The 18,149-nt window shown below is 63.5% G+C and overlaps 2 protein-coding genes across 5 annotated transcripts in view; both read left to right on the forward strand.

Annotated features, from left to right (window-relative positions):
• Positions 1-9,550, forward strand: part of NAP1L4 (nucleosome assembly protein 1 like 4) — a 34,945-nt gene extending 25,395 nt beyond the window's left edge. For 3 of the 4 annotated variants that reach the window (XM_036295928.1, XM_036295929.1, XM_036295930.1), the window contains exons 11-15: positions 1,644-1,666; positions 1,994-2,113; positions 3,580-3,609; positions 4,001-4,057; positions 8,507-9,550. In XM_036295928.1, the coding sequence (XP_036151821.1) occupies positions 1,644-1,666; positions 1,994-2,113; positions 3,580-3,609; positions 4,001-4,057; positions 8,507-8,545 (269 nt within the window). In that variant the 3' untranslated portion in view covers positions 8,546-9,550. Of the gene's footprint in view, positions 1-1,643; positions 1,667-1,993; positions 2,114-3,579; positions 3,610-4,000; positions 4,058-5,666; positions 5,701-8,506 lie in introns of all 4 variants that reach the window. The other variant, XM_036295927.1, reaches the window with a different exon arrangement.
• Positions 9,551-15,930: 6,380 nt separating this feature from the next.
• On the forward strand, positions 15,931-16,950 carry PHLDA2 (pleckstrin homology like domain family A member 2). The gene is made up of 2 exons (XM_036295933.1): positions 15,931-16,425; positions 16,657-16,950. Exon 1 carries the CDS (start codon positions 16,012-16,014, stop codon positions 16,414-16,416), a length of 405 nt encoding a protein of 134 aa, XP_036151826.1. The 5' UTR covers positions 15,931-16,011; the 3' UTR covers positions 16,417-16,425; positions 16,657-16,950.
• The last annotated feature ends 1,199 nt before the right edge of the window (positions 16,951-18,149 follow it).

Raw genomic sequence — 18,149 nt, forward strand, 5'->3', positions numbered from 1 at the left:
GGCCCTGCCGCGGACCGGGCGCCTCCGGGCTGTCATTCCGGCGCCTCACGCAGCTCCTCAGGCCTGAGCCGTTGGCTTTGACCTTGTCTCTGAGCTCGTGCCCCTTCGTCCAGCTCCCGCTCAGCTCGCAGCCCTGTCTCATCGTTGTGGCTGTTTTCTGCGATTTGTCTTTGAGCCCAGAAGGTGTCGGTGTGTGTTGGTTTGGGGGTAAGAACAGCCATGACTGTGCTCCCTTAGTGTCCCTGTTTGGGAGATCCCTCGGGAGCCTGCTGGAGTCATGACACAGAGGCGCTTTGGGGGAGTTTCCTTAAAACTGGATTTAAAATACTTGATAAAATCAAAATGGAAAGAAGTAGACTCGCGGGCTTGGGGATTGATCCTTTGTGGGGGTGGTTTCTGGAATTGTGGTGGTGGCTGCACAACACCAAGTGTACCAGGCAACATTCAACTGCACACCTAATGGGGGAGACCTTTATGGACGTACATGATAGCTTCAGTTGCTATTTTCAAAGCAATCACATGCACATCACTACACGGGATGAGCTCTGTGAAAACAAGGTGAGAGTGGGAGGCAGGGATGGGGTAGCCAAGAAAAACATCAACATTGATGACATGATTTTTGAAATGAAGGAAACATAAAATGGCCAGTCCAGTGGCCTCTGTGTCCTTAAACCCACAAAACGGGTCCAGAGGTCACGTTGGTGGAGGTCCTTGTGCTGATCCCTAACCCTCAGGCCGGGCCCTCAAATCTGAACCTTAAACAGCCGTGGGGTGCTCGTGTGCCAAGGCTTGGGGACCGCTGCCTCGTGGGTGGTGTTTCGACCCTGGCACTTGGGCCTCCGCCGTCTCCACAGTGGCTGGCACTGCACAATCTCTGCAGCGGCCTCGCTGTGACGGCCTCGCTGTGACGGCCTCGCTGTGATGGCCTCGCTGCACGGCCTCGCTGACAGCCAGGGGAGAGGCGGAGACTCCAGAGGATGGACAGGCAGGGCTGAGGCCTGCAGTTCAGTGAGGGCCTCGGACCAGCACCGCTAAGATTAGGGATTCGAATCCCTTGATCATTTGAATGTCACTGGGCTTCACTAAGGGCGGATTTAATGACTGGTTTGCCTGTCATACTCAGTTGAGCCCAGTCTGTCGTGTGTGGAACCTAATCTCAGCGTCCTCTCTGGGGTGGGCAGTGACAGTGACTCCCGGCCCACAGGGCAGTTCCTCACGTGCAGGAAGGTGTCGGCGTGTTCGCTCCTTCCTCCTCCACACAGACAGGAGTGCAGTGCTGACCTCTCTGGGGTGGGGAGCTCAGGGCCAGTCCCCTTGTCTACTGCACGGTCACGTGAGGCTTTGCAGGACACGAGTTGAAGCTCTACTCACAGCGCAGGCGCACTCGTGGCCACAGCCGCCACGTAGCCACCTTTCCACCCGTTAATCCTGAACTGCTGTCAGGGCCTCAGAAGGTTGGCATCCTGCATCTGGGGGCCCGCCCAGGGCCCAGGCATGCGGGGAGCGGGCACAGGTGCTGTGGGCGCCCACCAGCAGGTGCGGGGAAGGCTGAGCTGGGAGGTGCTCGCTTTCTCTGCAGCTGTGCTTCCTGTGGGGCCGGCGTTTGCTTCTCACTGTAACCGGGTGTGTTTTGTTTTTTCCAGCGTCCGGGGATGGAGAATCGCTGGTAAGATTGTGTCGTTACTGAAAGCCTCTTACTGGCTGTAGAGTGCATTTCCTCAGTAGTTACCTACCTTCTCTGTAACCTGTTCCTCTTCCCGGAACCCGGGGGGGGGGGGGGGGGGCGGGTTTGTGTTCACTGCCCTCTGTTCCCCGTTGGGCTGCACTTTGCTGCCTCCCTGCCATTGCACTGCTGTGCCTTTAAAGCAGCTGAACCTCGTGGCCTGTCACCGGGCAGGGCTGGCCCTGGGGCTGTAATCCCGTTACCGGGGCGGGAATGTGAGAACAGTGTCAGTCCCGCTGAAAGGAGTGACCACGTCGGCTTCCCTCGCAGGATGAAGATTCCGAGTTCACGCTGGCCTCCGACTTTGAGATCGGACACTTCTTCCGTGAGCGGATCGTCCCGAGGGCCGTGCTGTACTTCACGGGGGAGGCCATAGAGGACGACGACAATGTATGTGTCTGCGGAGCCCGGCCCAGGACACATGGCTGCTGTTGGTGTTCAGGGGGACGTGGAGGGAACGGAGAGGTCACCGCAGTGGGGGAGGCAGGTGGTCCCTGTCAGCTTTGGGTCACTGCCAAACAGGAGGGACCCTCATTCACAGAGGTCTGACCGCACCACGCGGTCATCAGCAGCAGAGCCAGTTCGTGCTGGCCTGTGGCTCCGTGACCTCAAAGGGGTGCGGGCCGCGCTCTGCAGAAAGATCGCTGCGCGGAGACGAGCCGTCCCCAGCCAGAGTGGGGGTGGCCCCGAGCACACCTCCCAGGACCTACCAGTCCTGTGTCCATCACCTCCTGATTACTGGTCACAAAGTTCTGTTGTGTTCAGTATGTGTGTGTATATATTACTGACTTCAGAGAGGAAGGGAGAGGGGGAGAGAGAAATACCAGTGATGAGAACCAGTAACGGGCTGCCTCCTGCACACCCACACTGGGATCGAGCTGCAACTGGGCCTGTGCCCTGACCAGGAATCGAACCCTGACCCCCTGGTTCATAGGTTGACACTCAACCCACTGAGCCACGCTGGCCGGGCCCCAAGTTCTGCTGTGTAGCTTGTTGCTGGAGGGGCGCTTCAGGTGATGTTCATGCCTTGCTTTTAGAGCTCTGGCGGCTCCTGGTGCCTCCAGGTTTCCTTGCTTGTGAGGTCTGCTCCCTTGCACCTGTCGCCATGCAGGCCTGCTCCCTTCAGTCTTCTGTGCTGAAGGCCCTGCTGGGCTGTGTGGTTCGGGCGGGAGGGCGTTGTGGGCTCGGGTACGTGTCCACACAGCTCGGCCCGTGCTCGGCCACGTCACGTGCTTGCGAAGACTTAGGGTTTAGGAAATGCTGGTCACACGACAAAGTGAAGGCGGGAGTTCTGGTGTGTCTTCCATCTTCTGGGTCGTCTTGCTCGTCCCAGGGGCTGTGCGCCCCCACATATAACCAGCTCTACCAAGTGTGAGATGGGTGGAGACAGGCCTCTGAGATCTCTCTAAAGGAGGCCCCCATGAAAGGGTGCCCGTAGAAGCTCCGCAAACCCATTCCTGAGCCTGTTGGAGACATAAAATGATCCGTAGATTCCTGTGCTGCTGTGTGCTGAGCTCAGCATCAGCCAGTTTCCTGGTTGGCCCAGCACACCCAAGCTGGCAGTCTCCTTTCTTCACCCCCATTATTAGTCCTTTTGACTGGCATCCTATTAAAGGGGCAGGGCTTGTGAGCAAGCATTCCTGCAGTGCTGGCCCTGGCCAGCCGTGGCATGGTGCCCAGGCATGCCCAGCAGCAGATGGCTTGCAGCACTTGGCCTGGAGTCACGCTGCCCTCTGCTCAGTCCGAGCAGGATTGCCGGCCTTTCCTAGGCCTGACCAGTGGGCCCTGGACAGGGCAGTGTCGGTTGGATTGCCTCCACACTTTCAAAACCTAAACTGTGTTCCCTTCTTTTTCAGTTTGAAGAAGGTGAGGAAGGAGAAGAGGAGGTAAGGCCAGCTTGTATGTGGCAGCTCAGTGCCCCGGTGGGCGGGGAGGGGTTCGGCTTGCTCTGCGGAGGGGACAGCGTGTGAGCCCCGGGGCCTTGTTACATCCCTTTGTGTGACACGGCAGGCGTGGGCCCTGCTGAGAACTGCAGATAGGTGGCAGGTGCCGTGGCAGGTCCCGTTGGACCCTGCATTTGGCTGATGAAAAAGCTTCTTAGGAAATAATGGTTCAATCCACAGAATCAGCGATATGTTGATTTCAGGCCTAAGAACCAAAAGATACTCAGAAAAATTATGAGTCCAAAGGACGTAGTCAGTTGTGGGTAGCGATTGCTTTCCTTCTGAACTGAAGCATGACTCTAGTGTGAAGTCCTGTTCACTCCTCTCCACACAGGAGCTGGAAGGCGACGAGGAGGGGGAGGAAGAGGACGATGCCGACGCGAGCCTCAAGGTGAGTTGCTCTGGAACTGCCCACTCCCAGGCACCGGGCGAGGCACCTGGCGCGTTCCTCCAATTAGAACGGTGGCGGGGTGTCAGGAACACGAGCGGGACTGCTCAGTGCCTGGAACGGCGGGTGTGCGAGTGGCCAGTGCCTCCTTCCCCAGCTCTGCTCGGGCTGTGTCCCTCGCCTGGTCTCGTGCTGGTGATGATGTCACTGGCACACAGTGCACTGGTGTACTTGTTTTTGGAAAGGATGCAAAGATGGCACTTTGGGGGGGGGGGGGCGTCCTTATTTTTTAAATAGAGGCATGAAAATGTAAGTATAATTTACAATTGTACTTGGGCTGAGAATGCTTAGAAATTAAGTCTAGATTTCTCATAATTTAAAATAAACTAGGAAGCTTTTTATAAAAAATGACAAAAATGAGTGAACAGCCCCATTAATTGTACTTGTGAGTCCGGAGTTGTACTCCTGCTCTTGATTGGCTGAAACCAGGTGCTTTGCCACTTGATGCGCACTAACTGCAGCACGGCCTCCCAAGGACTCGCTCCTCACGTCACCGGCCTTCGTAGCGCGCCTCTCGCTCACCGTGTGTGCGTGTCCCCGTCTTTCCCCAAGTGCATTGTGCCCGACGCTGTGCGTGCAAAGCCTGGTCTTGTCACCGTCTGTACCACCACGTGTCCCTGTGCACGCATGCTCACCGCGGGAGTTCCTGCTGGGGAACGAGGGGCGGGGGCAGACTGTAAATGCGCTCACCGAAGCGTTCATCGTTTCACAGTGGCCTGTCCGTCACGGTAACTATTCAACACACCTGTGCGCACCTGAGTGCCAGCTGGAGAGGCGCAGACCGGGGGCCTGGCCTTGAGTGCTTCACGCTTGGGGGACAGGAGTTGGGGGGTGTCTGTGAGTTAACAGAACTGGGTGGTGGTGACCCCTGACACTGCCGTGCCAAGCCCCAGGTGTGTTCTTTGCCCTGGGGCGCGGCTCAACGTCAGCGGGCGCTCAGCTCCTGTTGTTCCTCCTGGTGTCCGTCCTGTCCCCTCACGTCCTGTGTTCTGGGCACTGTCACCACATGGCACGTGACCTGGCAGAAGGGAGAGGATTGTTGGCACTCACCCCATGACGTCTCGAGGTGTTTGTTGGGAGTGGGTGGTGCTGTGAATGCTAGAACTGTCAGCCGTGTGGGCAGACGCAGGCTTGTCCTTGTGAGCCCCTGTCCCCCGTCCCCCTGTCCCCGTTCCCTCGTCCTCCCGTACCCCCGTCCTCCTGTCCCCCCGTCCTCTGTCCCACCCGTCTCCCTGTTCCCTCTGTCCCCTTGTCCTCCCATCCCCCTGTCCTCTGTCCCACCCGTCTCCCTGTTCCCTCTGTCCCCTTGTCCCCCGTCCCCCGTCCCCCCGTCCCTCTGTCAGATGGCACCTGTGCAGAGGCATTTGTTAGTCTGGGCGGCAGTGGAGAGTAGCAGAGTCGGGGAAGGCCAAGCTGTGCGTGGAGGCTGTGCTCAGCCGCAGCTGCAGCCCTTCCTTCCGTACTTGAGATGGGGCTGCTCCCTCCTGAGAGCGTGTGCGCTTCCTTTCCTCATGCTGACTGACCCTGCCTTTCCGTTTCTTTCCCCGTTTAGGTGTAATTTTTGTCTGTTAATCATGCGTTTCTAGGTAAGGTGGAATTCCATTCATTCCTAACTTCCAAATTGTTGATCTGTGCTTATGACAATGCTGTTGTGACGGGCAGAGCAGGCTGCTGTGCGGGTGCACGGGCCAGGCGGCCACGGGCCTCCTGACCAGCCCTCGTGTGTGGGGCCGTGTGCACCCGTGGAACTGGCCAGCCGCCACCACTCTGGGTCCTGCTTGCCAAGCCCAGTGTTTCTTGCTGCCCACGTAGCCAAGGGGTCACTGGTGTGGTGTTTTTCTCGACGACAGGACTGCCTTCCAGGAAGAGGACAGAGGGGAGGCTCTGGGAGGTGGGCAGTCTGCCGGGGCCTCCTGGAGGCAGTCTCGGCTTCCCCGCCCCTGCTGCTCCCTCAGTCCCTGTGCCTGTGCCACGCCTGCTCACAGGCAGTCGGAGTCGACCCCGCGATGTTTCTGGACGTGCCTCTGTTCCTTGTGCAGCCAGTTGGTAGTGGGGGGCCAAGCTTGTGCCAGTTTCTTACCTGAAAAGCGACTGCCGTGTGGTGTGGGCATTAGCACGTGTGTTGAGGTTTCTGCGGTTCTAACTCAGCGGCAGATCCAGCTGTTGGTCTTAGCAGCAGCAGCAGCAGCAGCAAGCCCAGGCCACTTGCAGGGGCGTGCGTCATCCTGGGCTCACCTGTGGACACTCAGCACTGCCAGGCTGGGGCGCAGCAGCGGGAGGAAGCGGGGAACCGGAGGCAGACACGCAAGCAGCGGGAAGTCGGGTTCTACGGCCAGAGGCAGTGGTTCCTGGGCTGTGCCTGTGAGAGCCGGGACTTCCTGTCAGAGGCGCCTGGTGCTGGTGCGAGTTCAGGTGGGGCCTTTGAGGGTCTGTCGCACTGTCCTGTCACATTCGTGGGGGCGCAGAGCGGGCTGAAGGTGCATCCACAGTGAAGAGAGGATCTGGGCGCTAGGTCAGGGCCACTCACCTGCCTGCGTGTTGGCATTGCTGCGCCCACGTGTCTGAGGAGCTTGGCTGCCAGGTTGCACCTGAAGCTCACTCCCCACCTGCCGGCTCCTCTGAGCGTCACGAGCTGTGCAGCCTGGGCTTGGAGCGGAGGACCTGGGTGACCGGAGCGCCATGCCCAGCGGCGCTTGTTAGCCGCTCAAGCCACCCTTCTGTGGTCCCCGGATTGGCAAGGTTTGGGCTATAAGTTTGTGCCTTTGAAACACCAACTCCTCTGCCTTGATCATCGGCATGGAGTGACCACGCTGCCATCACACTGGCATGAAACAGGAGGCTCGGCCTGCATTCTGTTTTGTCCTGTGTCCACAGCCCCTCCTGGCCTTGGTGTGGGCGAGGACTCTTCCTCTAGCGTCTTCACAGCCACGCGGGGGTGGCGTTTAGACCAGCAGGCAGCTCGTGCCCCCTGCGTAAGCCACAGTGTAGCTGACAGCGTCCCTGCGTCACGTGACATGGTGTGTCGTTTATGTCGAGGCGGCGGGGAAAGCCCCCTGTCACCTCTGCAGGCTCCTGAGCACTCTGCTCCGGCCGCAGCTCGGGGCCAGCACGCGGCTCTTCCCCCGAGAGGACGCTGCTTGGTGCTGAGCTCTGTCGGCTCGGATTGCAGGTCGGTGTGTTGTGTTGGTGTTTCAGTGACAGGGCAGGGCCCCCAGCCCCGAGAGGCCTGCCACCAGCCCTGGGCAGGGCTGGGCAGACACAGGGCCAGCCTGTGGGTCCCGGCTTGTCCTGTGCTCCTTCCATTTCGTGTGCTAATCGGGAGCTTGGACCCGGGTCCGAGGCTGCTGCTTGTCTGTATGCCTCCTTTACGTGCACGTCATCCCTTAAACGTGATTCCCAAAGACCAGCTGGAGCCCAGCTCACACCTGAGGGTGTCGGCGGCAGCGTCCCAGGTGTTTCTTCTCGGCCCTGGGTGCTGAGGCCATCATAGGCATGCCGGATGGGTTCCTGAGAGGTTGGTAATCTTAGCTCGGACGGATGGGTGCACCCGCTCTGCTGCCCACAGCATTTGTGAGGCGCAGGTGTAGTTCCAGTGGTCAGATTACACACGACAGCTCACACTGAAGTGGTTCAGGGCTGGGGGGACTCCCCTCTACCTTATCTGGAAGGATAGGTTTCCCACTTGGGGGCTCCTGGGAGGGTGGCGGCTTGTCTGTGGATCTTGGAGTCGTGGCTTTCCGGGCATTCCTCATTATCAAGGAGAGGGGCCCCGAGGAAGAGGCAGCCCCCCCGGGCGTGGGGCTGGGACAGGAGCCCGTCCAGATCCAAGTGTGGACCCTGTCGGGGGAGGGGGTGTTGTGCTGACTCACCGGGCAGTGCCTGGGCACCCAGAGCCCCCGGCTGCCTTCCAGCCTGGGAGCGGGTCTCCTGTCACTTGCTGACAAGTGGGCCGCTCTGCCCGGGCCTCCCGCTGCCTTGCCCAGAATGAGAGGGTCTCACGGGCCTTTTAAACAAAACAGGCAGCTCTGCTGTGGCATTTCTCCGGGAGGTTGGCTTATATTTTTATTACTTTTTAAAATATATATGTTCTGACTTCAGAGAGGAAGGGAGAGGAAGAGAGAGAAACATCAATGATGAGAGAGAATCATGGATCGGCTGCCTCCTGCACGCCCCACTCTGGGGATCGAGCCTGCAACCCGGGCCTGGGCCCTGACCTGGATTCAGTCTGGTGACCTCCTGGTTCATAGGTCAACGCTCAACCACTGAGCCACACCAGCTGGGCTTGTTACTGTTTTACAGGCCTGTTAGTGCACAGTTGAGTGTTGGTTTCCTGGTGGTGGGACATGGTGGAGGGACGTGGGCGATTCACAAGCCTCTCTCTCTTGTTGGCAGAAGGAGCCCAGCCAGCCCTCGGAGTGCAAGCAGCAGTGAGCAGCGACCTGTCGGCAGCGCCCACACCGACCTTGTTCAAGTGCATGGTTTTCACTTCACTTCCTCTTTCCTTATTATTTTGCTTAACCTGTACAGCGGCCACTTACATGCGTTTCAGGAGTAGGAGGTTTGATCTAACCCGCACCCGCCGCGGCCTTGGGTGCAGCTCAGTAGACTTCCCCAGGCCCACCTTTGGGGGCCCGTAGACCACGCGGGGTGGGAAGGTCCCCGAGCCCAGGACACAAGTCGGGAGCATCTGCTCCCATCTCTCATTTGGAGACACACCCGCTTCGTGCCCAGCCCCCTGGCCCTCTGTCTGTCTGGGCGGAGCCAGGGAGCGTCCGTGCTGCCGGGGGCTCTTACTTTGGTTTCTTTTCCTCGGGGTGGGGGTGGGTCGTGGCGCCCACCGTGCTGAGGGTCAGCGTGGGTGGTGCGTTCCCGTATTTATTTGTTCCTCTGCGCTGTGAGCCTCGGGTGCGTGCTGGCGCTGGTCCTCAGGTTTCTGAAACCATGTTTGTGACTAGAGACCTGGGGAGGGGATGGGGGAGGTGGTGGCGGCTCCTCTGGGAGCGAGGCCTGTGTGGGAGGATGCGCTCCCTCCTGCCACTGCGGCTGGTGGCGCCACCATCGACTCCTTGCTGTGGGGACCCCTCTTAGCCAGGCAGGGCCCTGTGCCCATCTTCTGTGGGGAGGGCTGGGCGGGGCACAGGTGTGCTCGTGTGTAAGTGTCGCGTCTCCTTAGCTCCCATTTCTCAGCCCCAGGTCCATCGTGTCTTAAAGCCCTGGGTTCAGAGCGACCTGTTCTTGGCTGGCGTGTGGGGCTCCGAGTGTGTGACCGCGTTCCCTGGTCCCTGGTCCCTGGCAGCTGGCGACGGGCCCACGGCGGGCGCACGGACCAGGCCTGGGGAGTGCTCAGCCTTATTACTTAGACACATTTGTAACTGAAGATGCTGTTTTCGATTTGTACAGACTAGTTAGAGTATCTATTAAAGTGGTGAAACCTGAGCCCGCCTGTGTGTCTCTGTGGGGTGGGGAGGGGGTGGTCGCACTCCCCGCAGCTCTGAGGTGGGGCAGAGGCCGGGCCCGTGTCTGGTCTTCCTTTTGTTCCTCCGGCCGCGTGTAGTTGCCTGTTGGTCTCCAGGCCCCGGGGAGCCCTTTGCTGGCTCCTCACTCTGCACGAGAGGGCGGGCTCCTCCCGGAACCCGGCCTGAGGATGCTGCTCGGGCCTTGTCCCCCCGCCCCCGAGGGCGGGCTGCAGAGGCGAGCCTGGCGCTGGCCGCCCTGGGCCTCGGTTGTGAGCACATGTTCACAGGTTAATTGCAGGGTCAGAGATGCTGCACAGAGTGTGTCCCGGGTCATTGGCAGGGAAGCGCTGGCCTCTTGGGGAACAGTCTTCCAGGGAAAGCCCTCTCCCGCTGCCCCAATCACAGTGGCAGCTCCCATTCCCTTTCGGAGCGCTGCACCCAAGGGAGCGAAAACGAGAGGCTGAGAGCGGGAGGCTGCCCTCTGTTCCAGCTCTCCCGTAGCACAGGCTTTCAGGAAAGTGGGCGTGTCCCTGGGACTGAGCCCCTGGGTGGGGCAGTGTGCTCTGGGCGGCATACACTCCGCTCCACTCCCATACACTCCGCTCCCATACACTCCGCTCCCATACACTCCGCTCTGGGCCCCATACCCTTCGCCTAGGGCCCACTCGCCTGGGAGCTGCAGCCACCCAGGACCCATACTGCCCGTCTGGCTGCTGCTTCTGTCCCCACGGTCCCTGGACTGCCATACGCCCAGCCACCAGCCCAGCCACTCTGGGCCCAGACGTCACAATGCTTTCTGGTGACCTGGAGGGTGTCCAAGTCCACCTTCCGTCCCTGCGGCCCCTGCTGCCCTCTCCCACCCTCGGTCCTTAGGGCGACTCCCCAGGCCGCCCTTGTTCTGTCCGAGGCTGTGTGGCCTCCCTCGACCTGGGTGTCGCCTGTCACACAAGACTGCCCTGGGTCCCGCTGCCTTCTCTGAGCTCTCCTGGCACCTCGCCTGAGAGGGGTTCCCCTTCCCCAGGCAGCTCAGTGCTTCCGCCAGGTGCCAGCAGTAAAGGTGGGGTGCTGGCAATGCTCTGTATCCCACAACAGAGTGTCCCCAGCATCAGGACCCCCACAACACAGGGATCTCGAAAGCATGACCTGAGGGGGGGGGGGGGCCGGTGGGGACCGGGTCTGACCTCGGACCTGCTCGGCATCCCCTGGGGTCGGCGGGGCCCTGTCCGGAGAAGGAAGTGGTCACACAGGTGTGTTCATTTGTCAGCTGGACTGGCCTCAGGTGGGTACGCGTCGTTTACGGGTGTGATTTACACCTCATTGGAGCTCCTTTTTCAAAAGCCCCCACAATGGGGGGTTCCACTTAAAACGCTTGTTTTCCTCTTGAGGGGTCAGGAGTTGTGGTCACCCACTGCCTGGCAGCAGCCTCTGTCCATCCCTGCGGTGGCCACGCAGCTCAGCAGGTGCCGGCTCATGGCTCCTGTTGGCTCCTGTCTCGTGGTGCAGGGGCCACGCTGGGGCCCAGCCATCCCCTCAGCCCAGGGCTCCTGTTCTCAGAGGGGTTTGCTAGGAGGCTCCTCCAGGCCTTGCCCCAGCCGTGAGGGGGTGGAGGGTGGGGGGCTGGGGCCTCGGCTTCAGCCAGGCTGGTCTCGGTGTTGCTGACCTCCGTCCTGCCCTGAGGAGGCCCCTCTCTCTGCTCAGAGCGTGTGCCCTGTCCCCCAGTGCCCGTGGCGGGGAGCTCCAGGGGGGCTGTTCTCCCTCACCGGCCCTCCTGCTTCAGAGCCCCTGGTTGGAGAAGGGCTGTGGGCGTGGAGTCCTGCCGTTGTCGCCCCGTGTGGGCTGCCCTCGGCTCCCCGCCAGCTGGCCGCCCGCCACCCAGTGTGGCTGCACCCGGACTTTGGTCCCTTCCGGTCAGAATGACTTCCCGACCTCCTTCCTCGGGAGGCAGGCTCACCCCCTCCGCTCAACCTCGGGCATGTCTGGGGGGCAGGGGAGGCGGCAGAGCCTCAGAGCCAGCATTCGGCCCCTCACCAAGAGACGCAGACAGTGGTCCCGACCAGCAGGGTTACCCCCCCCCCCCCCCAGAAGCTGGTGAGGGTCTCCAGGCACCTTGTTTGCCTGGGACCCCTCCAGCCTGTGGCAGGTCCCATGGCAGCTCCCCGGCACCCCTCCCCCCCAGGCCAAGTCACCTTGGTGCCCCAGACACTGCTCCACCCACCCCAGGTGTCACCACTGTGCCAGTCACTGGCCCCGCCTGGCCATGCTGACTGTGCTTGGGCGGCGGCCGGATGTTACTTTCCATGACAACCTAACAGGCCTGGCCCTGAGCCGACTGTGCCAGGCCCCGGAGAGGCAGGTGGAGCCGGCAGGCACCCTCGCGACTCCCAGAGCTCCTCCGGGATCTGGGTGCCTGCCTGTGGAGCCGTCCCGTCCCCCAGTGGCTGGGGAGCCTGCAGAGGAGGCCTCTCGTGCTCAGACCCAGTGCCTGCTGATTAGCCGCCGGCCTCTGCCTCCGCACACAGAGCACCCTCTCGGACAGCAGGAGGGAAGCTGGGGGACAGGAGGTCTGGGGTCTTTCCCCGACCGCAGGCTGCCCCCACTTCCAGCAGCGGCCCGAGGGCTGACTGCCTGCCCTTCCGGCCTCATTCCTTCATGCACTTGCTCATCAGGCTTCCAGCGGCCTGGCCCCCACTCCATCCGCGCCTCCCCCCCCCCCCCCCATCCTCTGGTTTTACCAACAAGCAGTCTCCAGCTTCCCTGGCTCTGACCAGGGTGAGGTCTTTAGACAGTGAGGTCGACACTTTCTAGTTCCCCCTTTTCCCCAAAAATGTTTTCTGAGCACCTGGGGGCCCCAAAGAATGACATTGTCTCTGCGTGCCGGGAGCTGACAGCCTTCTAAGCAGGGCACTGAGGGACGAGGGGCTCCCCAGGGATCCAGGGTGAGAGGTCGGGGTAGCGTCACTTTCTCATTGGACCCCCAGGGCCTTGTGAGGTGGGGCCCGCCTGGCAGACTCCAGCGGAGGGGCTCAGGCAGCGACAGCAACAAGGGGCACAGCTTTAATGAGCCAAGGCCAGGCTGAGCCGGAGCCCGAAACCCAGGTGGGAGCAGGCCTCCCCCTTCTGCCCTTGGGCCTCCCTTTTCCCAGGCTGCAGCTCCCAGCAGGGGGCAGGCCTGGACCACAGGCTGTGCCCAGTGGACCGTGTAGGGCTCAGGTCAGGTGGTGTCCAGCCGCTTCTCAGGTGCTGCAGCCCCAGGCCATGTGGGCCTTTCTCCCCTGTTCTCCCTGCTCCCTGCCTCCCCTCCTCTCCTGTGGCAGTTGGGAGCAGGCCTTAGAGTTTGCCCTGGCAATCTAGGAGGGCTCCATGGAGGCGGCCAGAGGAGAGGGTCTTCCAGGCAGGGGACCCCTGTGACTGACTGGACTCCCCCCAACCCCCCCCCACACACACACACACAGGAAGGCAGTGGTGCCCAACCCCAGGCACCAGCCGCTGACGCACTCCTTCCTCACAGGCTGGCTGGGCAGCAGCCTCAGGGCTTGGCTTCGTCACTGCTGTGGAAATGACCTCACACGGGGAGTTTCGAAGAGGCGCCTTCATTGTCCCTGGCCAGGGGTTCGAGGACCAGTTTCGCTGCCTGGGGAAGGTCCCTGCGGACCCTGAGTATCCCAGGGGCCATACCCACTGAGCAGGCAAAGCCCAGCGCAGCCCCTCTTTGTTCTCAGAAGTAGTGACCACATGTCCCCAACCCAGAAGCTCCCTGTGGGGGCTGTGCCTGCCCAGGCCTTGGGGTTCGGTGGGATGGACTGGACCTCGTGCTGGCCAGCCATGTGACCCCGCATGAGTCATCTCAGACCCTCATCTCCCTCCCAGTCTGGGCCTACATCCCTGGGCTGCTGCTCCCCGGGGGGCGGTCCCTGGTGGGCAGCTCTCCTGGTGGGTCCTCTAGGCTCCTGGCTGTCAAGTGGTCTAGGGAGCTCCCCTGCCCCCCCCCCCCCAAAAAAAAAGATGTCCGACCAGCACTTCGCCTCTGTCTTCTGGGAAGTAGGCACCGCAGTCCGATTTCCAGAGGGACCTGCTGGGGCGGAGACAGGCCCTCCCCTTGCTCCAGGCTCAGGCTGGTTTGGCCTGGTTTGGCCCGAGCTGCACAGGGATGGAGCAGCTTTGGACACGGGTGGTCAAAGCTGCTTCCTCTGCCCCCACCCCCGCAGGTCCCAGGCCTGGGCGGGGCTGTTGGGAGTGAGGCTGCCTGGGTGGGCCTGGCCGATTCCCACCAGTCACTCTGGGTCCTCTGCCTGGGGTCCCCCGATGACCTGTCCTCCCAGCTCCCGCTGACGCCCACTTAGCACAACCCCCAGGTCACCACCAACCCCTCCCAGAGCGGCCTGGCCCACGGGTAGAGTGAGCACCAGGTGGGCGAGTCGGGCAGGGCACCTCACCCCACTCTCCCAGCCTGGCCTGCTCCTGCTCTCCCACATCCTCCCTTCCTCCACCCCAAGCCCCGCCTCTCCCCCCTCCCTGGGGCTTCTCTTTCCACACCTGCAAAGTAGGGGGAACATGCCCCCCATGGGGCGGTCTCTGGGTCGGTGCACAGAGGCTGGGCATGTGCCTGCACACCGACCCCATTGACCTTCACGGCCCCTGCTCCCGTCTCCTGGGGACTGGGCCTCCCCGGGAGTCCTCCCAGCTCTCCAGGCCTCACCGCCCCGCCCCACCCCACACACCACGAGCCCCGGCTCCTCTCCTGCGAGGACCAGCACAAGCAAGGCCTGCAGCACACAGTAGAACCTTAAGCAGTGCTGGTCCTGTCTGCCCAGAGTTCAGGTTCCACCAACTGGCCCCTGGTGGGGGGAGGGCGCAGCTGGTGGACCTCAGAGGGTCCCTGCAGAACGGTGGGCACCCGGGGGTGGCTGGACGGAGGCTCCCTAGGGACAGTGATGGCTGCACCCCTGGTCTGTGCCTGGTGTCCCACCGTCCCAAGGACCAGGTCTGCCCAGCGGCCAGAGACCCGCTCAGCTCAGCTCAGCACAGGCTGCGCTGGCCAGGGCTGGAGGGCTGGGGTGTCCGCACCCCCACCTTCACCCCCACCCCCACCCAGTCCTCTAGCCACACAGATGGGCACCGCCTGGCTGCCATTTGCACAGACTGAGCCAGCGATGTCCCTCCAGGGTCTGGACCACCCTCAGAGGTCGGGGCTTGGCTGAGGCACACAGCCAGGGCCAGGGGTGTGTGTGTGTAGGGGGTTGGGGGAGAGGCTGGTCCAGGGTGGGCTCCAGCTCCGCCGCCTGCTCCCAGCACTGGGTTGCCCCGGGCTGTCAGGGGCGGAAGTGTTGAATTCTGTGGCACCAGGACACCCGCGTTTCAGGTGGACCCATCCCGCAGGCGGAGGCTGCTGGTTCTCACCGCCCCACTCTGCCACTCCTGCTGGGTCACAGCTTCCGTGGGTGTGGAAGGTGGGGGCCCCGGGCGGCTGCGCACCCCAGAAATCCCCTTGGCGGGCTCCACCCCCACCCCTGGGAACCGGGAGGAGTCGGCCACCAGTTCCTGCTCCCGTTCAACCCTTGAAAGGAAGACGGTAAATAGAACGCAGGGCGCCGGCGATGACTCAGCCGCCCCCGCTGCCCTCGCCCGGGGCGGACAGGCCTCCTGCACGGCGCTCCCCTCTGCTCCCGGCCGCACGTGCGGTCCCAGCGCAGCCGTTCCCCCCCACCCCCCCATGGCGGTTCTCCAGCTCGGGGTGCAGGGAGGAGGACAGCCCCACCCCGGACGGAGGCTGCGCGGCCTTCACCCCCACATCGGCGGAGCGCCCCGCGGAGCTGTTGTAACACTTCTCACTTGTTACTGAAAGGAGTTACTGTCGCTTCTCGCAGACGAGAAGACGGCGCTCAGAGCACCTGCTCGCCAGGTGGGCCCGGCCCGCGGTGCCGGGTGGGCGAGGGGCTCCCCGGGAAGGGCCCCTGTGGCGAGGCAGGAACCGGGGCCGAGACCTGCTTTGCCCCAAGGGCGCTAGCGCGGCAGAGAGGGGGGTCGGGGCACCCCCGTCCCCCGCCCTGGGTCGGCCCGGGCTGCGGGTGCTCCCTGGGGCCCCCGGTGTTGAGTCATCGCGGGCAGGGCCGGACATTCCTTCGAGCGGCCGGCGCCCGGGGCGCGGTGGGGACCGCGTGTCACCCCGTGGGTCTGGGGGGTCGGAGGGGCGCCTGGTGCGTTTGCAGACATAAAGGAAAGGGTGACCGCGGGCCGGGAAGGCGCGGGCGTCCCGGTGGCCGGGCGTGGGGGCTGGGACGGTTGGGCGCAGGTGGGCGGGACACTGAGCGGGGCGGGGGCGTGTCTCCGGGGGCGGGGCCGGGAGGGGCGGGGCCGCTATAAAGGCCGCGCGCCCGGGCGGCCCGACCACACTGCTCTCGCCACCACCCCGTGAGCACGACGCCCGCCCCCGGCCCCGCGGACATGAAGACCCCCGGCGAGGTGCTGCGCGAGGGCGAGCTGGAGAAGCGCAGCGACAGCCTGTTCCAGCTCTGGAAGAAGAAGCGCGGCGTGCTCACCCCCGACCGCCTGCGCCTGTTCCCCGCCGGCCCGGGCGCGCGCCCCAAGGAGCTGCGCTTCCACTCCATCCTCAAGGTGGACTGCGTGGAGCGCACCGGCAAGTACGTCTACTTCACCATCGTCACCACCGACCGCAAGGAGATCGACTTCCGCTGCGCCGGCGAGAGCTGCTGGAACGCGGCCATCACGCTGGCGCTCATCGACTTCCAGAACCGCCGCGCCCTGCAGGACGTCCGCCTCCGCCAGGAGCGCGCCGCGGCCCCCGCGGCCCCCGCGGCCCCCGAGCCCCGCTCGGCCCGCGCGTCCTGACCCCGCGCGGTGAGTGCGCCCGCCCGCCCGCGCCCCCACCGGCCCCGGACGGCCGACGGTTGGGGGGAGGCCCTGCCCCGTCGAGGGTTCGCTTTGGCGAGGGGACCGCCCTCGGCGTCTCCGGGGCGCGCGTCGGGGGCGCCGCTCGCACCTGTGGCATCGGGACCTCCGGGGACGCCCAGGGGGGGCCCGGCCGGCCCGCCCGGTTCCGGCCCAGCCCCTGACCTCCTCTCCCCGCAGGAGCCACACACTGGACGAGTCGGCCCGGGCCGCGCCGGCAGGACATGGCTGAAGCCCACCCTCTGACCAGGACGAGGACTGAAGGCGGGGGCCGGCTGCGTCCCTGCCCCACCGAAGGGGACCTTCCCCGCGGAGTCGCCCCGCCCCGCCCCGCCCGCCGCGGGCGCGTTAAATTATTGGACTATCTATGTATTTATTTTGATGGCTGTTTGTCGGTACCGCGTCTTATGTCTTAATATTCTGTTTTTGCACCAGTGGCGTTCCCAATAAACCACTGATCCGTTCCATTTTCTACCCGCGGGTGCGGCGTGAGTTCCTGGGAAGCGGGGGCGGGCGGGCCGGTCACCGGGTGCGGCGGTCAGCAGGGCAGGGCAGGGCAGGGCTTGAATGAATGAGCGGGCGGCACCTCCTTTCCCGCAGCCTCTCCAGAGGCAGGAAGTGCCTCGGAGGTCAGCCCGGGCCGACTTCCGCTCCGGTGTGACCGGCAGGGCGGGGCGGGGGAGGGAGGTCATTTACACACGGCCGCCAGGTCAGGCGCCTCCCCGGCCAGGCCAGCTGCCCTTCACGCCCACACGCCATCCGCCCGGCCCTCCGCGGCCCGCGGGCCGCTGACCCCACCCCGTCTGGCCGCGCGCTCCGGGTGGTCTGCCATGGAGGCCAGAGGAGTGGGCAGCGCTGGGATGATGTGGCCGGAGCTGAGGCCTCGGAGGGGCCGGGACCAGTGACATGGGGGCGGGGCGGCCTGAGGAATCTGACAAACTGGCTGTGTCCGCCCCCCCACTCCCCTCCCCCGCCCCGGGGTGCTGGGCCCAGAGAGGAAGCCATTTCCTGCCAGGCATGTTCTCTGGAACACGAGGGATGAAGTCCCCGGGCAAATGGGGGGGGCTCAGAGGGTAGGACAGGCCCCAGGAGGGAGCCCTCCCACTCATGGGGACCAATGAGCAGCCAGGAACGAGATTCCGGTCCCCAAAGGGGTCCTGGAGGAGGTATGGGGCTGGAATCGGAGGGTTTAATGGCTCTGAAGGGCAGCCTGGGGAGGGGTGGCCTTCACGGTTGGTCTCGGGCCATGCACCCTGTGAAGGTTGTCTCCACCCCATCGGTCACAGCAGCCCCTGGTCTCTCCTGCCCGGCGCCCCTCTCCGGGAGCCGGGGTGGGGGTGCAGGGGGTGATGGTGCGCCCAGGTCTCAGGCCTGGCTGCCTGGGCCCCCCACACAGAGTGAGGCCCTATGCTCACGCCCTTCCCAAGCCTGGAATTCCTGGTCTTTAAAAACAAAAATGTTTTCTCTCAGGAACAGGAACAGGAACAACTTTGAGAATTCATGGGTCGTGCGGGGGGGTGCGGGGGCGTGCGGGCCGCGTGCTCGCCGCGTGCTCCCAGGGTCAGGTCCGTGCTGGAGCCTGAGGAAGGAAGTGGGGGCAGCGGGCTCCCCTCTCTGGGCACAGGGACAGTGGGGCACTTCTCACGGGAGGTGGTGATGGACTTCAGGGGGCA

Source organism: Myotis myotis, unplaced genomic scaffold, assembly GCF_014108235.1.
Source record: "Myotis myotis isolate mMyoMyo1 unplaced genomic scaffold, mMyoMyo1.p scaffold_m19_p_27, whole genome shotgun sequence".
Lineage (NCBI taxonomy): Eukaryota > Metazoa > Chordata > Mammalia > Chiroptera > Vespertilionidae > Myotis > Myotis myotis.

Excerpts from the sequence above, each read along its gene's own strand:
- PHLDA2 (XM_036295933.1), top strand. The coding sequence starts at position 16,012 with ATGAAGACCCCCGGCGAGGTGCTGCGCGAGGGCGAGCTGGAGAAGCGC.